This window comes from Haliaeetus albicilla, chromosome 16 (assembly GCF_947461875.1).
Source record: "Haliaeetus albicilla chromosome 16, bHalAlb1.1, whole genome shotgun sequence".
NCBI lineage: Eukaryota > Metazoa > Chordata > Aves > Accipitriformes > Accipitridae > Haliaeetus > Haliaeetus albicilla.
This window is the reverse complement of record NC_091498.1, coordinates 13,040,257-13,059,959: the sequence shown is the minus strand read 5'-3', so window position 1 is coordinate 13,059,959 and position 19,703 is coordinate 13,040,257. Positions and strand designations below refer to the sequence as shown.

General features: G+C 48.6%; 1 protein-coding gene across 2 annotated transcripts in view; it reads right to left on the bottom strand.

Annotated features, from left to right (window-relative positions):
• Positions 1 to 9,396: 9,396 nt before the first annotated feature.
• The window catches only part of CD151 (CD151 molecule (Raph blood group)), a 39,031-nt gene continuing 28,724 nt past the window's right edge, over positions 9,397 to 19,703 (bottom strand). For both annotated transcript variants that reach the window (XM_069803540.1, XM_069803542.1), the window contains exons 5-9: positions 18,427 to 18,501; positions 15,845 to 15,949; positions 14,811 to 14,966; positions 12,387 to 12,473; positions 9,397 to 11,574 (exon numbers count right to left, since the gene is read on the bottom strand). In XM_069803540.1, the coding sequence (XP_069659641.1) occupies positions 11,515 to 11,574; positions 12,387 to 12,473; positions 14,811 to 14,966; positions 15,845 to 15,949; positions 18,427 to 18,501 (483 nt within the window). In that variant the 3' untranslated portion in view covers positions 9,397 to 11,514. The remainder of the gene's footprint in view (positions 11,575 to 12,386; positions 12,474 to 14,810; positions 14,967 to 15,844; positions 15,950 to 18,426; positions 18,502 to 19,703) is intronic.

Genomic DNA, 19,703 nt, shown 5'->3' with positions numbered 1-19,703 from the left:
TCTGATCAGCTAAACGTAACTGGAGAGAGCTTCAGGCCTTTGCTCCCTTCTGCATGTCCACTTCCAGGGGGGCTCCGCTGACAGGAGCAGGGAAGTTATATTGCATGTGAGGTTACTGCAATATCACAAACTTAAGCTGGTTATTTCTTTCTTCTTTATTTTAAAAGCTACACTATTCAGGTAGCTGAAGGAAAAACAACCTTTGGATTTTGTCTGCTCATAAATCCATCACAACAGCTTGGGGGAAAACAGTAAATAAGATATTGGAAGAAGTGCACAAGAGGCCAAAAGAAGAGTATCTGCCTCTGGATGTGCTATTTACAACTGAAGCCAGGTACCAGGCTGTGATATTAGTATGTGGTATTGATTTGTTCTTAATCCAGAGAAATGCCCCTGTAATGAACTCTGCTGTGCCCTTAATGATTTCATATCGAAGGATGTTAGGTTCCTTGCTCATAACAGAGTAGCAGCAATTCCAAAAATAGCAAGCCTCATAATAAAATGTTATTGAGGAGCCTGAATTTCAATATAAAAGGGACTCTGCTGTACTCAAGGGCTTACTAGATACAAATGCATTCTTTAAAAAGTTGTATTAAAGTCATGTTGGCGCCTGAGTTACAGAAGCAATGTGAGACGCTACTCCAGGGAGCAGCTGAGCCCCAGGTCCCCAAGAATCTTTTAGGCAGATGTGATACAGGCTGGATTTAATCCCACCAGATGACTGGGGCCGGATGCCTAGAAAGCGCCGAGATGCCTTTGAGAGCTGCCCGTGAGGGCAGGAGAGTGTGGCCGCAGTGCTCCTCAGCAACAAGCAGGGACCGCACATGAACAGGCTGCTGGACCAGATGCCATGGGCCTGATCCTGGCACTGCTGCTCACCCCAAAGCTGCGGGCAGGAGCCTCCCAGAGGACCACCAGTGAACTGCCACTGCAACTGGCAGAAGCGGGCTTGCAGGAGTGGGCAGGCACCACTGCCTTACCGGTGGCAAGAAGCCAGCGTCCCCACCAAGCTCAGGGCCACCGCAAAGAGCTCAGAGCTGGGAGCACCAGCTCTAAGGCTGACCTTGCTTGCAGGCGATTCCTCAGCCTTAGCTTTGTCACTGCAGCAAACAACAGCCACAAGTGAAGCCTGCCAGCTGGGATCCCTGGCCTCTATCAGCATGGATCTCAGCCTGCAGGCTGGCCCAACTGGTAGGAGCCCAGCGGCTGGGGAGGATGGTGGTTGCCCCTCTCCCACCACATGCTGAGGCAGCAGGGAGCAACGGCTGACGTGCAACCTGGTGTCCAGCCATGCAGCTGGCAGTGGGTGCGAGTTATGGGGTGTATGCATGGGTAAAATCAACACACCATCCCCTGTGGTGAGGAAGAAGGCATCTTCCCAGCTTCAGGAGGTCAGGTGACCTCTCCAAAGCAAGGGGTGGATGGCCTCAGGGCGCTTGGCTCAAAATGCAGAGATGTCTGTCTGCACCTAACCACACACCTGGCCTTGGGGAGGTCTTCTGGCTTAGACGAAGTCAGAGATACGGAGCGTGCCACCCAACTTCATACCTGACTCTATCAAAGGGCACTACTAGGATCCATTTGCACCTTAAGCCTTGCTCACATTCCTGCTACCTGGATACCACCTATTTCTGCTGGTTTATTCCTGCCCATAATTTTGGGCCGCTGCAGCCCAGGATGCAGAGCAAGTGGCCCCCAAGGTATCCCAGCAATGACAGGAGGGAAACACAGGGAGGGGCCAGCACTGCTTGCCGTTGGGAGGACACCCCACTCACGCCCCAGCCTGGCTGCCCGCTTTGCAACCCACTTTTTCCATTTCCCCTTTTCCAATTCATTTTCCACAGACCTGTTTGAGGTGGCATCCCTCACCATGTGAGAACAGATCAAGATGAGGGCTCCTCTCTCTGGGACACAATCAGACATTTTCTCTTGGTCAAGTGTGGTGGGAAGAATGAGTCTCCTAAGTAAGGCAAATGCTCAACAGCAAGTTCAAGTGGACATTTCAGCCTGCCTGCAGAAGAAGCCAGCTGCAAAAAGTCATCACAGAGATAGGCACAGCTCTGTGAAATGGCTGAAGCAAAAAGCATCTCCGTATTTCCTCCCTCTTCATTTCACTATCACTTGCCCAGCAGGAACAATGTTTGCTCTGGCCCAGAGACCTTCTCTTGCTCCCTTCACTCTGGTGTCAGAGACATCCAAATTAGCACTTACCTGCGTAACAGTGGGGCTGGGTTTGCTCTTGGAAATAAAAAACGGAGCAAGCCACAGCTGAGAGGATGTAACATTTGTTTTGTTCACTGCAGGGTTTATTTAACCCTTGCTTCCAGCATGCAGGATGCATCCCCCATCCGTGGCTCATCCTGCACCTCCTGCATAGGAAAGAGCTCGTTGCAGAGCTGCTGGAGCTAACGCCAGTGGTGCAGCCTTCCCACTGCTGCTCCTTACCATTGACTGCAGAGCGTAAGAGTTCAGGCCACCTGCAGTGTTGCAGCCCCCAAAACCTAAATCCCCACCACCAAAAGGCGCTGTGGTGGCTGCTGCTTCCCCCCCAGGCAGGGACAGGGATGTTGCGATGCATCTCAATGGGGCAGGGCATGGGGGGGAAGCTGCTCCTGCCCTCGGCCGTGTGAGCTGGCCGACAGTGGTGGCACAGCAGGGACATGTCGCTGTTTTTCCATTAGCGCTTCTGCAGTGTGGGATGGGCTACGACAAAAACAAAACATGCAGCTTCATTTCTCCCATCCCGCAGCCCTTCCTTCGGCACACAGCCCTACACCTGGCCCTCGGTCTGGACTGCTCTTGACTTGACATGTGTCTCCTCTGCCTGCAGCTCAGCCATCACGCCGAGGGCAGCACTGCCAGCCTCAGCCCCAACACGTCTGTTTTGGTGGGTGTCGGAGCTCCTCTCCTGGGCTAGAGGTGCGGAGAGGAAGACCCAGCCCTGCAGAGAGCCACCGGGAGTCCCTTCAGGCCTTCAAATAACCTTCATGCACCTCCCAGCTTCATTACGAGCAACTAGGGGGGGGCATCTCCTGCCACCTCTAGTGGGACTGGGGACAGGATTAATTAGCTGGAGGAAACAAGGGGCGAACATTTGCCTCCTACTAGCCCTGAAAGGGAGCTCAGAGCTTGGCTCATACATTATCCAGGAGAAAGGATGTAGACTGGAAAAAAAGCCATTAGCTTAATTATGCCTAATTAAAGGCATAATTGCCTTAATTACAGCCTGTTGTTTCTGACCCATGCCTAGGAGGTGGTGTCAGCAGGGCTGCCCCTGCCTACAGGGTCTGTGTGTGGGGCAAGTGGAAGCACCTGAGGGGTCTGTGGCTCCCTGCCTGCTCCCTCCAGGACCCTTTCCTGGGGAAAAGTGGCATTAAAAACTGGGCCAGAAAAGTGAATGTGTTCCCCTGAGCTGGCTCTGAGCAGGTGAAGCAGGAACTGCCTCCCTCTCCCCAAACCCTAAACCCCCTCTCTGCTCTAGCCTAGTTCCTGCTTCTAGTTAACCCACAGGCTGGCAGCACGTGGTCCCCCCCCCGGGAGACGACAAGCATCCTTAGACCCTGTCTCCGGGAAGGACTCTGAATCCTAAAGCAGTGAAACAAGAGCATCTCTCCAGCATTGCGTGGAGAGCAGAAGTTATTTGCATTCATGTTCCAAAAACCTCTGCCTGCAAGAGCAGAATCGAGTTTACTCGAAGCTCCAGGCTACGCAAAACTAGAAAAAATTGCTGATGCTAAACCAGAGGCTGCAGTTCGATGTCGATTTGTGTTTCCCATTGTTGGTATCAGAAGAGGAGTGCCACCAGAGTTCAGCAGTTTTGCAGGGTCATAACTCCTTTGGAGCAATATTTTTATTGTTACTTAGATTACAGGCAGAATTTAAGTGTTGCAGCTGCAACCAGGGCTTGGCACAGCTTGTACAGATACTAAAAGGAAGTTTTCGATCGAAGGGGACAAGGAAAAGAAAATATGATTAGAGGGGGAAAAGAAACACTGATAGGAATTAATTTGTCCGCGGTGCTTAGCAGCCTCTGGCAGCGGGCTCGCAGGTGCAGTGGAGCTCAGCTCTCACTCAGGCGGGTGCAGGACAGACATCTCCTGCAGCGCTGTGTGCTCGTCCGTTCCCATCCAGCACCAGCTCTGATAACATCTGGTCACTTTGCTAAAGGGGTCATTGAGCTCTGCCAAAAACCCCAATACAAGAGGTGTCCTCAAACCTCCAGGCAAACTGGGGATGTAACATCAAGCTCCTGTATTCCCAGTCAGCACCTTAACTGCATGCCCAGCAACCCACTGCTCTGATTGTGAAATGCTGACTCTTGTTGCCCACATTCGTATAAATTCAGTTTCCTTCCAGAAGGCAGCCTTGGGTTTTTGGTGAAAAGAGCACCAAGAGCCCACATTTGTTGGGACTGTGATTTTAATAGCCCCATCCAATGCCATTAACTATAGTAAAATACATTTGAATAACATTAGGGTTTGGGGGGTTGAAAATCATATTTAATAAATATGCAGCCGCCTTTGCTGTCCTGTGATCTAGGTCTCCACTCCCGGCTCTGGGGTTCAGGACTGTTCAACTTGGAAGTGTGGACAAACCTCAGAAATGTTTCTTTTGAGTAATTCTGCCACAGCTGCCAGTTAGAACCCAAACTGAATCATTCTTGAGCCTGTCCACAGAGCAGGAGGCATTCAGCAAAGGAAAGAGCAGGTCAGCCTTCAACTGACTGCTATTAAAAACCTTCATTAAAGTCCTGGAAGAGAACAGAGCCATGGAAGAGGGAGAAAGGAGGAAAAGGAAATAAATTATAACATTGATCATGTTTGTGGATCAATGGAGGAGGGATGGAAAACACAAAAAAGGACAAAATGTGAATTAGCCTGGGACATCTTAGAGAGTTGGGCATGTTTAAATGGGACAAGATTTAATTTAGATAAATATAAAATCGTACCTGACAATGCTCAGCATGTAACAGAGGAATACGGCAAGAGAGGAGCCATAAGAGCTGGGCATGGAGGGACATGCCTTCAGATGTCATTTTTGTCATGATATTAGTTGTTATTTCAGTCTGAGCTGAAACTGAGCTGACATCCTCCAGGCATGGAGATAGCGGTTGAAGTCCCAATCCCAAAACCTGAGCCCCATGCCTCACATCTCAGGCCATCATTGCTTAATGCTGCATCCTAAAACAGGCAGCAAGAAATCAAAGTGTATAAAACAACTAGTCAGTAAAGACTGCTTGGGAGGGTTAAAAGGCAATTGAACACGCAGGTCTCCCAGGAAAGAGGAGACTTTGTCAATACTTAAAATACGTGCTATGAGTACAGCGTGCTACTGAGCGGTGCGGGCAGCTCTCTGCACAGACACCCCCACGCCATGGGTCGCCCCAGCATCCATCATGTACTTGCCATATGAGCATGGACGAAACGCTTCAGTTTCTCCTGTAAAACAAAGCAAGAGGCTGAAGCTTTTTGGTACTGCCCTGTGTCCCCCCAAGGATGATGGCTGTGCACGGATGCAGGTACTTGCCTCCTGCCATCAGCAAGGTGCTGTTAGGCAGATGCTTCTTTATTTACAGCCAGCGGCAGGCAGGAGACATGCAGCCGAACATTAACAGGGCATGGCTAGGTTAACGAGAAAGACGTTTGCTGTGTGGTACAACAATTCACCTTGGTTCCTCGCTAATCTGGGGCTGGGAAGCCCTTTAGCAGAGGCTGAGGCTGCGATTGCTGGCAGGCAGGGAGCATCCCTGGCTGTTGGCTGACCCCCCAGGGAAGAGGATGTCCCTCCTTTGGGAAGGGAGAGGGGAACTACGACTCTGGAAGGACCGAGCACATTACTATGGTAGCAGATTTCCGGGAGAAAGGGGTTCCAGCATTTCTGAGCAAAGAAATAATACAAACCTCACCTGTAAAAGTTCTTGCAGGTAGTGGAAATCCTCCAGCATGGCAGGAGGAGATATATAGATACAGCTATATATGTGAAGTGTCGCTCCACACATCCTGCACCCCAGGGTCAATGCCTGGTTTGGGTTGGCCTCTACCCACAGAGAGGTGCAAGGGGCTCAGTGTGACCCTCATGCTCCCCCCCATAGCTGTCGGAGACACGTGCTGCAGCCATCAAAGCCACCTCTGGGACGGTAAGGGAGGAGGGTTGGGTTTTGCTGTCCCAATGGGGTGACACAGCAGCTGTTGGCAGGATCAGGCCCTTCTGGGGCACTGGGCCTTCTCTACACCGTGTAGTCAGAAACTGCTCTTGCCTTGTCAGCAAGACAGGTCACTACTCAAAAAAAATGAAGCCTGAAAATGCCTCATGCTCAGCAGCTCCTTTTCTGCAGGCAGGAGCAGTAATCAGAAGAGAGCGAGCTGCTGATCCTGATGGCTTCAGCGTGTGCAGCATCCTTTCTGCTAATGCAGGCAGCCGAGAAAGCAGGAGGAGCAGCCTCCTTTGCACGGAGTAAGAGGACTTCAAAACCCCAGCGTGCCTGATGATCTGCTGTGCTGGAATGAGTCACTGAATGAAGTTGGTTGGCACCAGCATCCCTGCTGTTCATGTGATTATAGCTCATTTGAGAGCATCATGCCCCCTTGCCGCAAGGAACTCATCATTTCTGAAGGCACCACGTGAATCTGCTCCTGTTGCCTCCTTGGCTAGCCAGGCAGTGCCACGGGTGCAACCACCACCCCTCCTCCTGACTGGACTTTGGCGCAGAGAAGCAGCAGGCAGACATGCTCCTCCTGCAGAAGCAGCTTGCTGGGGAGACACGGTGCAGCCCAAAGAGCCGCTCTTTAATAGCACGGGAGCCAGCGCAGGACCCCCCACAGCAAAACCAGCCATGCCAGCTGTTGGTCTCTGCTCACGTGCACCCATGTTCCAATTCAGCAACAATGCTGCTTGAGGCATTGCTTGTTGCTGCTCGGTGCTGTGTGATAAGGAGCGGCACCAAGCACCCAGCATCTTCTCCCAGGGGTGCCTGCACACACGTACACATGGAAACCTGGGGAGGTTTCACAGCAGGAAAGGAGAGAGCATTCCCCTTTGCCATCTCCCAGGCAGGGTGTATTTGTCATATCTCACCAGGGAGGAGAGTAGTGCTGCCTGCTCCTCATCTTTTTCTCTCCACCACTGCAGCCCTGCTCAGCCCTAGCCCAGCAGGAAAACAAGGACATTACAACGAGCGCCGAAAGAAGGCTTTATAAATGGTGAAAGAAAGGAGCATCAAGGCCCCCCCAGGGGGAAAATTCCTCCCAATCAAATGGCAGGAGCAGAAAGGGCATGTTTGTTAACTGGTTTGGGGTTAGAAGCAGCCCTGCCGGGGAGCATGAAATACTTGGGTCGTCTTTGAAACTGCGGGAACAGGGTGCCTGCCCCAAAGCTGGACCCTTGCAGAAACTATTTACTGCTACATCTGTTCTCCATTTTATTCCTGAGCAAGTTGTACTGACCACCTGGGCACCCCAAGAGAGCAGACCACCAGCTGTGCTAACTGCTGTGAAGGGCAATTAGCACAGCCCAGATCTCCAGGTCCAGAGGGGGAGAAATCTGCGCTCCTGCTTCGAGAGAGACAGCAGCACCCAGAGACCTGAGGCTGTGTGGCCCACGGGGATAGATGGTAAGATTGTAATTGCACCCTGATCACAGACTCTGCAGAAGTCAATTAAAACAAGAAGAGAAATTGCTTTTAAGCAATTGCTTCATGCTGAAAGACACTGTGCCACAGACTTCACAGATGCCACCCCATGCCAGTCTTGCAGAAGGGGGGCTAATTTCCCTTTAGGGGTGGGAAAGGGTGACTGGAGCCACACTGCACCCCTAATGACACAGGGGGAAATGAGACGAGGCATGAGAAGGGGAGTTGCGGGCATTTCTCTTCCTGCCATGGCAGAACAGCTGAGGTGGCCTGGTGGCCGTTTAGGACACTTAACATGGAGCCATCCATGCCACCTTCTGTGCCCCCACTGCAAGTGTGTGGGCAGGAGCCCAGCCTGCCCTGCTCCTCCAGCCCCACCTCAGTACACAGCCCTCTAGGATGAGCCCTCCCTTCTTTGTTCATGCTCCACTTTCAACTCAACTCTCCTGAAAATGGTCAGCCAGCGCTGTGCGCAGGTCTTGGGACAAGGTCTCATAAATGGATGTAACCACATCCCCGTCTTACCCACTGCATCTCAGGAGTGCATCCGCCTTCCCCCACTGCTGAGCCACCCAGGTCTGTCTCCTCGACATATGCCAACACATCTGTGGGGGCTTTTTAGCAGAAGTCCCTGCTCAGAGCCGAGCGCAGGCCAGGTCAAGCCCTCAGCCTCAGTCTTGCATGACCAGTGCCTTGCTGCAGCATGAAAATCAGGCATGCTGCCGGGGCTGGAAGGAGCGACCTTCCTTTCCAGGCGAGGGAACACCAGCGTGACCTGTACTGTGCTTCCCTGGGGCTTGGTGACACCATGGCCCTGCTGCCCACAGAGCCGAGCAGCTTGAATTACGCTCGCTTGAATTACGCTCACTTGAATTCCAGGAGCCAAATTCACAGCGCGCTGTGCTTGAGCCCTGAGAGCCACCGAGCGGCCATGCCCGTTAGCTGCAGGCAGGCATTTCTGTCTGGCCGGATATAGGCATATTTGAAACTGTAATTTTCAACCTTAAATCCCAAAGGGTAATAAAAAAGGGCACGCATCTGCTCCCTCTTTTTGCCATGTCTGTGACACAAGGTGGCTACAAGCCACTCTACAGCACGTAGAGCAAATACTCAGCACAGACCAACACCCACGCACACTCCGTTGTCCCACAGGGGTAGGAAGAGGCAGCCCCGCTGCAGTCCCATCTATGTATTTATTGTCAAGATGGAAAGGGGAAAGATTTGGGGTAAGCGGAAACATGGGGTAGGAAGGCACAGCAGAGCCCTGAGCCAAGTCATACCCTCAGTTGGTCTTCTTAAGCAGACCTGATTGGTAATCACAGGCAGCAGCTGGGCCAGCAAGGTGAACGTAAGTTACCTGATGGCAAAGGTCCTATTCTGACTGCCTCAGCACTCTGCACATGATGAGAAAGTGCAGCCTGTGTGACAAGGTAAGAGAGGTCACCAAGTATCCCCATGAGTGTAGTTAGGTGTACCACAGACGCAGCAGTGCTGGGTGTGCACACCTCCACGCACAGACCACGGCTGATGCGCAACACCCGACAGCCTGAGGTTCTGCACTTCAGCTCTCTGCAGCACCCCATGGGAGCAGATCATAACCAGGCTGGCACGATCAGTGATGCAAAGCAGATCCTCCCTAGCTTCCTTCTCAGCCTGGTCCCTCAGACCAGCTTCTTCTTGAGGAACTGGCTCCTCAGCAGCAGGATCTGAGGAATCCATATAACCCATCCAGCTCATGGTACCCCTTCCATTTTGTTAGAAAGAGTAAGTACAGAATCTTAAGCTTTATTTTTCTATTGGCCAGTGACTTAAACTGGGTTAAAAAAAAAAAAGCAATGAATATGATTACACAGAGAAAAAGTATAAAACAACTCAATGGACACAAGCCAACTTATTGTTCATATCTCATTCTTCCTGGCCTCTTCCAACACTGTACAATGTATTTGAAGGGAATGGGTGAAGGCAGCTATGAAGATACGCTGAAGAAACTAGAAATATTGCTTCAAGCAACATGCTCAATATTTTCTTCTCAGTTAGTAGTCAATACTTGTCAGGATCTTGATTATAAAACAAGAAATAATTTAGAGATTTATCCTTTAGTTCATTACACAATAACTTACATTTCTTTCCACTCTTTCCTACTGCTGTGGAACCAAGGATACACCTCAGTTCCTCCACCTCTCTTTCTGCATTAGTTAAGGATTACTTCACGGGGCTGATGTTGATGGGGGAGTTTCAGATTGACCTGCTCTGAATTTTAACTTGTCACCCTTTAGCGCCAGTCCAAGATTTCTGCTCTGTGAACTAAAAACTCCACGATGCTGCAAGACCCTTTAGGGGTCTGGGTGATTTTGCTCACATAACTGTCTGCTGCTAAGGGACAGGGCTCAGCTGGCACCACTAGAAGGCCAGGAGAAGGAATAAATTTGTTTATGAAAGGGCTTGTCTTCACTGCTTAGAAACACCAAAACCCCACAGCCCTTTCTACTTCATGGGTGTAACAGGCATACCAGGAAGGTGAGAACAAGACAAGAGGCACACAAGATGCTATGAATTCAGGCTAAGACCCTGCTGGCATTACAACAGCATTAAGTCCATGGCAGCGGTGATGTCTATGTCCTGTATGTATCCAGGATTCTAATGCAGAGGGAATATTTAATTAAAACCTATTCCTCTGCAGCAAACAGACAGTTAACCCAGCACTACCACTTTACCAAGTACACTGAGGCAACTGGTTGAATCTGACTCTCCTGACCTTCTTGGCAGTAACCAGTAAAGTGGGCTTCCAGATCTCATTAAAGCCAGAAAACTCTCAGCTGATTAATGATCTTTTTAGAGACTGATAAAACATTTGTATATATTCATTTCCTGCCCAAGAGAAACAAGCCTAGAGGTTTTAATTAGGAGAATCAAGCCAAGGGCATCTCTCAACATGTAAGAGATGTGAGAATGTATTTCCACTAACTGAACAAGCCAAAGGGGAGCAAGATATGCCAGCTCCACAAACAGACCAGTTCTTCACCAAACCTCAGCAGGGGACAGGTAAGACGAAACAAAGTTTTCTCATTCACACTGGAAGCCACTCAATAAAACAGACTAGACCTAAAAGAGTTAGAAAGTAGTCCATTGTCTTTGCTCCAGAATTGCTAGAAGGCAAAAGGCCTCTTCTGGCTTCTAATGGCACTGTGTTGGGGGAAGCTTCAAGGTAGAGGAGGAAGGATTGCTGAGAAATCCTAAGGCACCCACATCTTGGCAACATCAGAATCATGACAAGATTTCAACTGCACCAAGTTGTGCTCCCGATCAGCAGGGAGAGTAGCTCCTGCCCCAAGCAACCAGGCAGCCATCCTCTCAGGCGGAGAACAGCTGTGTTAGGACATTGGTGCACACTTGGGAGGAGGAAGAGAAATCTTCCATGTATGAGAGACCCAGCTCTGGCTCCAGCTCAGCGCAGAAACATCATCTGTCGTCACAGTCAATACCTGGTGCTGCTGAGCCACTTCTCAGAGCAAACCATGGTTCTTGTGTAGCATCCCGATACCTTCATGTTAGCTCAGGAAAAGCCTCAAGAGAAATGGCCCTGGATAAATCTTGCTTTGTAGTTATATCAAGGGACTGTTTTGCTAAAGCTTCTAGCAGAAGATCCACAGCTCTTTTGTTTCTTGACAATGGAGAGGACCCGCTGAACTCCTGGCTGCCTTGTACACAACAAGGAGGGTGACTTTCCCCCAAAGGGGGCAGGTAAGGCGGTGCATGGTTCAAGAGACATTTAATTACAGAGCCAAGTCCTCAGGTTACAGACACTTCTGTGGTGATGGTGGAGAGTGGTCAGGTTGGCAGGTGCTAAGGGAAGTGGCAGAGGGGGAGCGACAGAGTTCCCACAGCTATTAATATGGTTCTGGTTTTAAACTCTTGTACAAGCAGCAGGTGAAAATCATCCCAAAGATCTACAGGGTTTAAAGAGAAGAAAGAAATGCATGAAAAAACAGAATGGATGCAGTGGAGGCAACAGCTTGCAAACTAACAGTCTGAACCCAGACTGGAGTGGCAGCTAGCTCCTGCCTGGGGATACTGCACTCCAGTTTGCAATAAGCAGCAGGAGAGAACATAATCTGTGCTAAGCCTCCTAATTAATCACCAGCAGCTTCTCTGGGGTGTAATTTGGCTACTTGCCAGAACAAAGGGGAAGATGAGGAACTCCCAGAGACATCTGCATCTAGAAGAAAAGAATATCCTGTGCCCTCCCCTATAAAATGGGAGCGGGGGGTATCCATATCCTACCCCTTTATTCATCACCCTCTCCCAAATCCTTTACAGACCCGCAGTGCTGTTCTTCAATATAACACAGCTGAGGGAGAAATTCTGGATGATTTAAAATAATTCTAATGAACCAGGGTAGGAAACTCCTCCAGACTGGCTCTTCAGCTGCATGGGCAATCACGGCACATCTCCACAAGAGGTCTCTCTCAGGCTGCCAAACCGCCTGCCATGGCCAGCACTGCCTTTCCCACAGCCCTGGAGCAGAAGTCTCTCCCCCTTGCCCAGCTGGCTGCACTCCTTCACCAGAAGCAAATTTTACAGATCAGCAGAAGAGGCTTTTGCTTTGGAGCTAGTGAATCCTCGGGTCCCCGAAGTACCTGGCAAGTTCTTCTTGTCAGGCAGGGAAGAGTCTAAAACATCCAATTTTTTTCCATCCCTCAGCTCTGGAGTTCCTCTAACTTCTGTCCAGCGCCCCCAAAACTCCACTCAGCCCTTTTACCTGCACGCAAGCAATGCTGATCCCCACTGCCCCGATAATTTTCAGATGCTCTTGAATGAAGTTTTCCAGCTTGGTAATGCAACCGCTCTGCAGGGTGAAAGGAGGGACATGGAAAATCAGCTTCATTTTAACCTCTTGTTCACTTTAATCCAATGGTTGCGACCCTTGAAAGCAACGCTATAAAAAGCGGTGTCTGTGAGCAGTCTCTTCCCCTGACATCACTGGAAAAGCTACATTGCATCATGTTTTGTATCGCTCTGGACCTACTGGCTCAGGAAGCATCAAACAAACCCAAGGCAGCTGCCAGCTGGGCAGGAGAAATGCAGAAGAGGAACCAGCCACATCACACAGAGGGAAGCATGTCATTTTTCTCTGAGATATGTGGAGAAAGGTTCCCTCATTCACTGCCTAGCACATGTCTGGAGAGGGTATTGACTGCTTTCAGGCCAAAAGGCCAAGGAAATGGAGCTAAGTGGATCCAGCACCAAGAACTCTAACATGACAGGAGCCTTTTAAGGGTAAATTCCTCGCACTTCTATTTATGACAGCAATGAGTTTCAGCGTGAGCCTGGAAAGCCAGGCTCTGCCTGCCTCTGCCTTGCAGCTGCATCCTTGGCTGGCAGCGTGACCCCTCCCTTCCTGTTTCAGGCCCAAGTTTTTGTTGTCATAAGGCAAAAATAAATCACTAAGAACATTCTCTGTTGTTGTTTTTTTGGTTTGGGTTTTTTTTTTTTTGGAAGAGTTCCCTTTAAATAGTTAAACTGTTTAATCCATTGAGGCAGGTTTTCCATGGTAGTAACATCAGGGGGATTTATTGTGTAGGCTACAGTGGTGCCCCCAAGGGTGCTGGGGGCCCTCCTGCCCCAGGAGTTCACAGTGAGCAGACACCTACAGGCATGCAGGCAGAAGGAAGGAGCGAGCACACAGCCACACAGCCCTCCAGGGAGGGATGGCAAAGGCCTCACTTTTCCCATGCTAGCGTTAGGTTTTAGAGTCAAACCCAGCTGCCCTGATACGAAGCTGTTACTCCTGTTCCCTGATCTGACCCTTTTCTAGGTTCTTCTCCTCCAAAGCCACTAAAATCCTTTCTGAACTCTAAGACCTCATATCATGACATTCAGCATCTGACTGTGGATCCAAACCTCCCCTCGCAGCTTTTTCTCCTCTAGAGCTAGCCCAATACATTTGGCAGCCTACAGGGCCTCTCTTAATAATGCAGCTGGGCAGCCGCCTCCAGCTTCACACAGCACAGAGAAACAACAGGAATTGCCAGCCCTGCCCCTCAAACGGTTGTGGGTTTCCACTCTCAGAAACACCTCATCAGCCCCTGGACTCTTTTCTGCACTTCCTCGTTGGGTCTTGCCTGGAAGGAACAAACCTTATGGGAAAGCCTTCTTCCTGAAGGGCAAAACCCAGACAAGCAGCTGGACATAAGAGGGGCTTTGGTAGATCAGAAAGACTAGACTTCATCTCCCTATTCATTCCACAAAGATAGATGGTTAGTTTCCTTTTAGCTGTTTGAGTTGCTTGGCTTAATACAGATATTATTCACACTCCTCTTCTGAGTCCTGCTCAAAGCACAGACCGTGAGAAGAAATACCTGCTCTGAAGGGGCCACCTCTTCATCCACAGCCCTCTTTAACTGACAGGGGGAGAGGAACAAGGAAAAAGCTCCAGTTGCTGCTCCCCAGACTCAATACAGCCAGTGAAGGTGCTGGTTCCCCTGGTGAGAAAAAGGACTATGCTATCCCATAGAGAGCGTCACAGTGAGCAAGTTAAAAGACAGGTGACAGGACTGGAGAGTGCCAAAATAAATGCAAGAACTTTTACCAGCCTTAAGCAAACTGGATGAATAAATGGTCTAAAAGCTACCTTTTACTTACTCAGCTAGTCTGGGATTCAATTTGCTTCTTCTAGAAAAGAGACAAGTCCCTCTATCCCAAGTCCAGCCTTCTTTTCAGCCCAAACTGCAGCCCACTGGAACTGGCCTAATTTGTCTGCTACAGGGCTCTCTTTCTTCCCCATACGCTGTTTCATTGTGCTGTAGGTCATATCCCACGATCTCAATCAAGGAACAGAAATATCTCCATCTGCACTTCGCTGAGTAATTCCAACAACAGGAAGCTGTGTCTAATGTAGGGCTCACATCCAAGTCTCTTGCCAGAACCAACAACCTCTCCCACTTCCCCCTATCACTAGCATACTCCGTAGTAACAAATACATTATTTTTCTCTATATCTACATATAAAATAATAGCCTAGATGGCTGAATGCTCAATTAGATAAATTAATTCTGCTTTCTAAGGAATCCTACTGACTTTGAAGCCTACCAACAGTTTGCAGCAATAACCTAACACCCTCACTCCCTGCCCACCTCCTTCACATACTTTGTGACAGGCGGCCCTGAAGCCCTTTTGCTCTTTACCTCCTTGTAGATGTTGGAAGGATGGTCTCTTCGGCCACACAGGTCGGTTATTGTCTTACAACAGCTGTCTGGGACTTTCCGTCCATTGGCCTCTGGAGATTTGATCCACAGGCTGTCAGCCCAGTCTGTGTAGTTGTTGCTCCCACAGCACTTGAACTGCATGCACACAGAGCAAAGGCTGAAGCCAGCAAGCACTGCAACCACCTTTTCCCTCCAGCCTCCCACACCAAACCCTGGGCTTCACCCTCCTTTGCAGAGAGATTCCAGCTATCTCACAGGCTTTTTTTTAGGCTGCTATAATTATTAGTGACTTTTGTGTTAAGAGTCCCCAGAATGGCTATTAAATATCAGCTTCACCCATCTTTCAGCAGCTGTGACTTTTGGTTACTGCCGGGATGAACTGTAACCAGACTGTACCTGCAGCTGCCTCAGCTCTTAACCACTGGACTGGAGAGCATTAAGGGTGATAACAGGGTAAGTTTAATTACCAATTACTATCACAAATGCACCTGCTATGGCAGTATGTGTATAGTAGGGCCCATGCTTTGAAAGTGCCTGTGCACAAGGGTCTTTTCTGTGGGAAAGCCTATCAGAACTGCAGCAGCCCTAACCTGAGCCAGGCAGAGCTAGCAACAGCAGCAGGAAGGCTCTTCTTTCATTACATCTTGCTCTCTGGGGTACTGAGGAGCTTAATGAAAAATGTCAGCAATTTCTCCAAAACTTTGAAGTGGGAAGTAGAAACAGCTGTCAGAGTGACTTGGCAGCTCCAGTTCACTCTGGGAGCAATTCAGATGTTGTTTCCCCAGTGCTACTGGGCATGCAGTTCAGAGGTCACAACACACAATTCTGCCGGTTGTATGACCCAGGTCCTGCACCCCACCCAACCTCATCTTGAATCAGAAGGAGCAGAACGTACACTCAGCATACAGAAGAAACATATGTATGTTGGATGTCAAGAGCCCATAATGGCTTTTGTGTTTTTGATTTTAAGCCCTTCAATTGCATTAATTCTCCCTTCCTCTAGAGATACCCACCTCCTGCTGCAGTTTGTCTACTGCGCTGGTAACACTCTCTTCTCCCTCCTTCCGGTACTTCTGGGTCATGGTGTTCTTCAAATTTTGCTTCAGCTCCATGCTTAGCTGAATGGAAGAGACAAGTGCAATGATACTACAAGGTAAACTCAGCCCTCAAGAGTGACCCAGAGCCCTGCGTACGTTTCATTGCCTTTGCTCCAAGAGGAAAGCAGAGAGCCTAGTGGAAGCTACAGCTTCCTTCAAGATCGTCCTCCAAGGTTGGACTGGACAGGCTTATTCCCAATTGATTACAGATCATGCCTCCATTTTAATAACCAGAAGGAGGTGCTTCAGGACCAAATTTCAGCCTGTGTAACACATCACCATATGGGTCCTCACCTTGAATATGTAATATTGCCAAGAAATGCCTGCAACAAAGAGAATACAAAACTGTGCCTCCTTAAATATGAATACGCCTATGAGACCACGTACAGTCTTCTCCCTCTGAAGCTTGTGTGACAAAATACTAAGAAACAAATCACTCTGTCCAGGAGCAGGAAGAAATCAGAGTCCTGGGCATGCTGGACTAAAGCCACATAGTCTTGAATAGCTCTTGTATCGGCAACAAAAAGGATGCCACAGGAGGGAATTAAGTCTGCAATTGCTAAAGTACTGCAAGGCTTTTCTGATAACAGTGACAGAGAAACGAAGTCTGATTTTGCAAGTACAGAATTTCTGAAAGCATCATCATAAACCACTGGCATGTTCAGGTGATGGGATTCAAACATTTATTCCTGTGGAGGCTCTTCTAATCTAGCTGAATTCTTCTCACCCATCCAGGTGACAGACAAAAAGCACCAAAGAGCTGCATCTTTTTTTTGTCATCCTGGTTCACACAGCAACACTGCCTTAGTCCAACACCTGTGAAATTCTAAGTTTCCTATACCAATAAACAATGTCAACATCCATTTAGATGGGGTCAACGAATGAACCAAGGAGGTAGCCTCTCTATACACCTTTTATTCTACACAGCAAGTAGTAAATGAGAAGTCAAACATCTGGTTGGTTATCCTAAACTGTGAAAAATACACTGTTTTTTCCAAAGCTATGTTTCAAATGGGGACAACACCTACCTCACAGAGATGGTATGAGGCTTCATTCATTAATATTTGCAAAATGCTTTGAGATCCTGGGCTGGGAAGCTCTACAGAAGTGCAAAGGACTTAGTGTAATAAAAAGAAAGGAAAAGGTTCAGCAGCTGGCAGGCATCAGAGGCAAATAAAGAGGAGAGTCCATTAGCAGAATTATTACTTGGGAGAAAAGCAGTTACCTGCGGGCTCACGGGGAAGAACTGCAGCATGGAATAGAGATAACAAAAGAAACAGTTTAGACACACACACAAGCCTTAGACACCAAAGCAAGAGCTGAAATAAAAACAGTGGCAAACAGAGCAAGCAGCCTGCAACCAAGAAAGAAGGGGGATTTGTCAGCCAGAGGGCAAGGGGAAGTGCAGCTATTGATCAGAGATGCCCTCAAGTGATCTAAAGCATTCAAGGGTACAGCTCTGAATATGCTGTCCCTTATTTCAACCTAAGGATCAGCTCCTCTTCATCCGTTGTCATATATGAACCTCGTGCCTTTGCATGGATGGACAGACACTGGCTTTCTGCCACACCTGCCAGGATTGATCTTTCCCTGTTAAATATGAACGCTCATACCACTGATCTCCCCTGGCAGGAGCCAGTACGGTTCTTTGGCTCCTTGCAAAACACCAGTGCCCATCTTAGTGAGGCAAAGCACAGAAGGCCTAAGAGAAAAACAAATGGCAAGGAAACCTGGCAGTGAAGCCAACAAGATGGGATGTCCAGCTGCTTTTCAGACAGCCACTTGACAACAATCCTAATTTGCCATTTCCAATCAATTTCCAGACATGAGAGCAACTTCGCAGGCTGTTTCTGCCTTGGTGGTTAAACTCCCTTTGAAAACAAGTGATGACTTAAGCCTCTGCTCTCTGTAACTGCAAAAAGTGCCAAGTTAGAACTGCAGCTGTTGGGAGCCTGTACTGTTCTCCAGCCCCTCAGCTGGCCTGGTTAAGTAAAGCTCTCAAAAACTTCTTGACCTGAAAGGACCTCTCTGCTGGACCATTCATTATCTTTGCCAGTTCAAAAGCACAGCATCTAGCTTGCCGGATGCAGCAGGAACTGTTCCTATGTCCTGAATATACTGAGTGGCACTAATGTGATTTCAGTTGCTTGCACTATGCCTTGAAGGGCATTAGGAGAGTTCCTAGATCTACACTGCCTCAAAAATTGTCCTCTACAAGGCTCTGCAGAAAAACAGCACACAAAGGTGAACCACAGGAAGGAGCTGAGCAGCAAGGCTGAGCAGCCTCCCTAGAGTAACCACCACCACTTTATCAAAAACAGTAAATAATCCAAGGTCTTCTGTATGGAGAGGGGAGTGAGTACAGACATGTGGAAAGGTGAACCACAACCACACCCTAGGTCCCAAGCCTCCAAGCCCAATTCTGGCTGGAGAAATGAGATGATAACCAGCTGTTTTCTCTCCCTGGTTTGAGTCTCTAAGGACCAATGTCCACTCACCTGCTGGTAGTAGATATAGGCCAGGATTCCAGCAATGATCTCCAGGAGAAAAATGCACAGCAACAATATGAAGTACTGTAAAATAATGTGAAAAGCAGGACATTAGAACAGAATCTAAGGAGATGCCAGGAGCCAGCTTTTCATTAGCTGGTAAAATGCATGATTCCCTTCATCAATGCTTTTCTGCAGCAGTGTTCAAAGGCAGGTGCTGGGGTTAAGATCTGAATAGGGTAGGAAAAGAACAATCCCACAGGTTAAAAAAAAAAACAAACCTCAAAACCCCCCAAACCACAGGATAACTGAAGACAAGCAGCAGCAAGTGTGAGTTTAACTCACAGAGCCAGAGGGATGTAGAGAATGGAAAAGTGCAGGCAACTGAGATAAGATCACTGGACAAAAGAAAGCGGTTGCTGGATAACCTGATGACTACACTCAATATCATAAAAAACATCTGATTCTGACATCAATACATAAAAATTTGAAACTTTTGCTTGTTTTGATATTGTTTAGGGCATTTCACCAAGTTACTAAGGAGCAACATATGTTATAATGATGTTTCAATAAAGCAACAAAGGGCCCATTTCATCAAGGATACAGCAGACCAGCTAAGCATAAGCATAAACCATAGGTTTATGTTCCCAGTGACTTCTGTGGGGCTGAACGACAGGATGAAGGGCGCTATTGAAGCAGATGGACTTTAGCACTGATTCACACTCAGAACTGTGACTGTATGTTCTGCTGAACTAGGATCTAAAGGGAAAAGCTCAGTATCTCAAAACCAAAGAGAGAAGAGCTCTTAGAAGACTAAGAAGAGAACATGAGTATTTCCTAAAAGGGTTTAATGGCAGTGAAATGGAAAGGGATGTGCCCTGCTTACCACAAGGAGAATCCAATGGACAGTACAGAAAACTGTTGGGAGCACTGTTCCTATACACAAACAGGAAGGGAAGCCAAACCTATGAGAAGGAATGTATGTACTAGATTAAAAGCACTGGGCAGGCCTGAAGACAGAGGGTGATGTGGCTACTTTCTCCTTGGGAAGGCCAAGCTTTTCAGGGATAACCCCTGTCCTGACACACAGCCCCTGCCTTGCTCCTGGTCAGCAATGAACAGTTTCTTTACAGATCCAGGCTGTTCCATGACTGCTATTAAATTAATCTTTCTGTAGATAAAGCTGAAGAGACACCAGTTCCAGCCATAACAAGGACCTCATGCTAAATCCCTGTAAGAGTTGGCCTCCCCAGCACAGAACGAACAAAATATCTCCCATTTTCTGT